Source organism: Myotis brandtii, unplaced genomic scaffold, assembly GCF_000412655.1.
Source record: "Myotis brandtii unplaced genomic scaffold, ASM41265v1 scaffold274, whole genome shotgun sequence".
Lineage (NCBI taxonomy): Eukaryota > Metazoa > Chordata > Mammalia > Chiroptera > Vespertilionidae > Myotis > Myotis brandtii.
The window spans coordinates 963,753-967,603 of record NW_005360425.1 but is presented as its reverse complement, the minus strand read 5'-3'; the positions used below and the strand labels follow the sequence as shown (position 1 = coordinate 967,603).

The 3,851-nt window shown below is 46.2% G+C and overlaps 1 protein-coding gene across 1 annotated transcript in view; it reads left to right on the top strand.

Moving 5' to 3' along the window:
• DLGAP3 (discs, large (Drosophila) homolog-associated protein 3) overlaps positions 1-3,851 on the top strand; it is a 52,376-nt gene that overhangs the window by 33,927 nt on the left and 14,598 nt on the right. Inside the window, exons 8-9 of the mRNA XM_014541489.1 lie at positions 9-119; positions 533-618. Of these exons, the coding sequence (XP_014396975.1) occupies positions 9-119; positions 533-618 (197 nt within the window). The remainder of the gene's footprint in view (positions 1-8; positions 120-532; positions 619-3,851) is intronic.

Below are 3,851 nucleotides of genomic sequence, written 5' to 3'. Positions count from 1 at the left end.
CGGTGGCACCTCGGGCCAGCCCCAAGCCCCCGACACTCATCATCAAGACCATTCCTGGCAGGGAGGAGCTGCGGAGCCTGGCGCGGCAGCGGAAGTGGCGGCCGTCCATTGGGGTGCAGGTATGGAAGGAGGCGGGCAGCCAGCCGGGGGACTCGGCCGGGTCGGTTGGGGATGGGTGGAGTGGGCCATCGGGGCCTTCTGGATGCATAGGCCTTTTCCTTGGCTTACTCTGAGCTGCAGGTAGCCCCTGGGCCTGGCCATGGACAGGGCTGCTCCAAGCAGCCCCAGCCCACACCCTTGTCCTTCTTCCTGGCACCATCATCCCTACTGGCGAGTGGAGAGTGGTTCCCAGAATTTGCCACCTTGATGCCGCTGATTCTTGAGTCTCTCATCTTGTTTAGGCAGATTGTCTTTGCAGGATCTGCCAGCAGGCTGGGGTGGGGGCGGGGTCCAACATTGCTGGCCTTTCTCCCTGGGAAAATCTTTCGTCCCTGGTCTAGCCCCCGCCCTGACTCCCCAACTTTGCCACCAGGTGGAGACTATCTCTGACTCGGACACGGAGAACAGGAGTCGAAGAGAGTTCCACTCCATAGGCGTCCAGGTGGAAGAGGACAAGAGGTAGGTCTGAGTGGGGCCATCCTAAGCCTCTTTGGGGGAGAAGAGGAGAGAAGGCTGCATATCCACTTCATTGGCCTGGTCTCCCTGGGCACCCTCTCTTCCTGGCTGAGACCAAGCCCTTTTAATGGGGAGGAGTCAGAGCAGCCACTGAGGTTATCCACAGAGAATAGGCAGTCATCAAATCTAAATGAGTTCTCCTTGTACCCATGCCTGTCCCCGGTGGTCGGAGGTGGACAGGAGCAATACAGAGGTTGAGGGCAGGGAGTGGTAGGGAGAGGTAACAGGTAGGTGCCGAGCAGGTCTCCAACAACTGTCCTTTACAGGGGATAACAGGATTTTGCCAATCCCTTGTTAACTTCCTGTGGTGTACAAGTATGTGAGCTCAAAGAAAAACAAATAAATCTGAAGATTGCCTCTCAGGGGCCCCTGGCACATATAGCACTCCTCTTCACTTGGCTCACACAGCATTTAACCGGTTGGGGGTACCTATTATATGCCTGAGTCATTGGTGTACCCGAGATGGTGGCATTACCAACAGCCAGCATTCTGGCATTAGGTGGCCTCAGAAACATTGCTTCCTTAATTTCTCATGGGAAAATTAGCATTGTGAGCTCTGGAGGGAATACTGGGAGAAGTCCCTCTGTTGTTGAGTTCCTGTGGGAAGATGCTTTCTTTGATGACCAGGTGGCAGTGTCCATGTGGCCCATCTGCCCTCTGGGCTACAATGCCACCAAGCCGGTGGCCCTAAGTATGGTTTCTGCCTGAGGCTGGCTGTTAAGAGTTACATGGTAATCCGTGTTGTTCAAGCCATACCCACTGGAGGAATAAAACTAGAGTCCCAGTAGCAGTCCCTTGCAGCGCTGTTCCAGTTGCCATTGTTGGGCCTCCCCTAAAGTTCCCCAACTATTCTGGGAACTCCTGGAGTGTCTTGTGTGTGTGCCTGATCAAATGTTTTTCTCTACTCTTACTCTAGCTCCCCTTGCAGCTCTACATGCTGCTGAGACTGTAAATGCCCCCATCAAGGATGGCAAAATTTGCTTTTGTTGCCCCCATCACTCCTGAAAGCTATTATCCTCTAAACCAGTGGTTCTCAACCTTCTGGCTCTTTAAATACAGTTCCTCATGTTGTGACCCAACCATAAAATTATTTTCGTTGCTACTTCATAACTGTAATGTTGCTACTGTTATGAATCGTAATTTTTCTGATGGTCTTAGGCGACCCCTGTGAAAGGGTCGTTCGACCCCAAAGGGGTCGCGAACCACAGGTTGAGAACTGCTGCTCTAAACCCTTATTATTTCACAGAGATCACAGAAAAGTAGCACTTTATGGCCAAGGGGTCGCGAACCACAGGTTGAGAACCGCTGCTCTAAACCCTTATTTCACAGATCACAGAAAAGTAGCACTTTATGGCCAGCTTTATAGTCTATGACTTGAGTTTCTTGAGAGGTGTGTTAGGAGGTATGGATGGGTACAGCTCTGTGTTCAGAACCCTTGCCCCCGTCTAATGCTGCCCCATGGATCATAAACTAAGCCCATGTGCTCCTCACTCCTAATGAGGCTTCTTGGTCCCTCACACAGATACATCTCTGGGGTCCTCCTATTCCTCCTAACAAGCCTGAATCCTAGGAAGAGTGCAGGAGGCATTCTACTGAGACTCTGGCTAAACCAGCAAATTCTGTCATTCATTCATTGAGTCATTCATTCAGAAAATACTTGTTAAATATATGACAGCTCCTGTTAAATGCTCAGGGAAATATCAAAGACCTGACTCTTGCCCTCATAGAAGTTATGGTCTAGAGAGGAATCAAGGCAATGAATAAATCATCCATGAATAAAAATATGATTACTCATTGCAGTATAACATATAATGGGGTATTATTTCACATTATGGTGGGAGTATGAAAGAAAAAAAGCAGGAGCTGAGAGAGAAAGGACCTTATTTAAGTTAAGCAGGAGACATTTAAGCTGAGACTTGTGGATTGACTGGAAACACTCAGGTGATGAGGGGTGCGGGCAGTGTGAATCTTTCCTGGAAGATGGAATAGCATATGTGAAGGTGCTGGGGCAGGAAAGAGTTTGACCTGCATCAGGAACTAAAAGAAGGTTTATGTGGCCGGTGTGGAATGGGGCAGTGGCAGGGGCCAGGTCATGCCGAGCATGGGCATGATAAAGAAGTAGAATTTAATGATAACTAATGAGTAGCTATTAAGAGGTTAAAGGAGTGTGACATGATCTAATTTATGTTTATAAAAGATCACTAGCTGCTGAGTGGAGAATGAATTTGAGGGAAGTAATAGTGGATATGGGGGAGAAAGGTGATGGTCTTTTGCATTATGGGAGATCTTGTGTTGGGGATCTTCTTTCTATTGTACTTTATAATTGGGCACTGCTAGTGTATGGGGACACTGTTAAGTTTTATATATTTGTTTTATATTTAGCAACTTTGCTGCTCTCTTTTATTAGGACTCATAGTTTACCTGACAATCATGATGGGTTTTCCATATAGTCAGTTTTTTTTTCTGCAAATAAGGACATTTATTTAAATCTGTTTTTTTAAAAAATTTATTTTTGTAATAGTGCATTGAATAGGACTTCTAGTTCGCTGTTGGGGGTACCATGCTTGTCCCAATCCTGATGTTAGTGGATATCTTCTCAGTTCCCACTCATAAGTATGATGATGTTTGCTATAGATTTTGATGAGTACTATTTATCAGGTTGAGGAAATTCCCTTCTATTCCTATTTGGCTAAGAGTTTTCATTTTAATTTTTTTAAAAATAGAAAATGAGAGTGGAATTTTATTGAATGCTTTTTTCAGAAACTACTTAGATGATCATAGATTTTTCTCTTTTTCTTTGTAACATGGTGAATTATATTAATGGATTTTTCCATGTTGACCCATTCTTTCATTCCTGAGATAAACCCTACTTGATACTATTATCAGTTGAGATTAAGTTTGGCTGTGAGTAATAGGGCCTCAATAGTGCCTTAATGTTTTTCCCCGATATAAAAGAAAAAAAGAAACCCAGCCTGGCCAGTGTTGCTCAGTGGTTGAGTGTTGACCGATGAACCAGACAGTCAAGGTTCGACTTCCCGTTAGGGCACATGCCTGGGTTTTGGGCTCGATCCCCAGTGTGGGATGTGCAGGAGGCAGACGATTAATGATTCTCCCTCATCATTGATGTTTCTTTCTCTCTCTTCCTCTCCCTTCCTCTCTGAAATCAATAAATATAT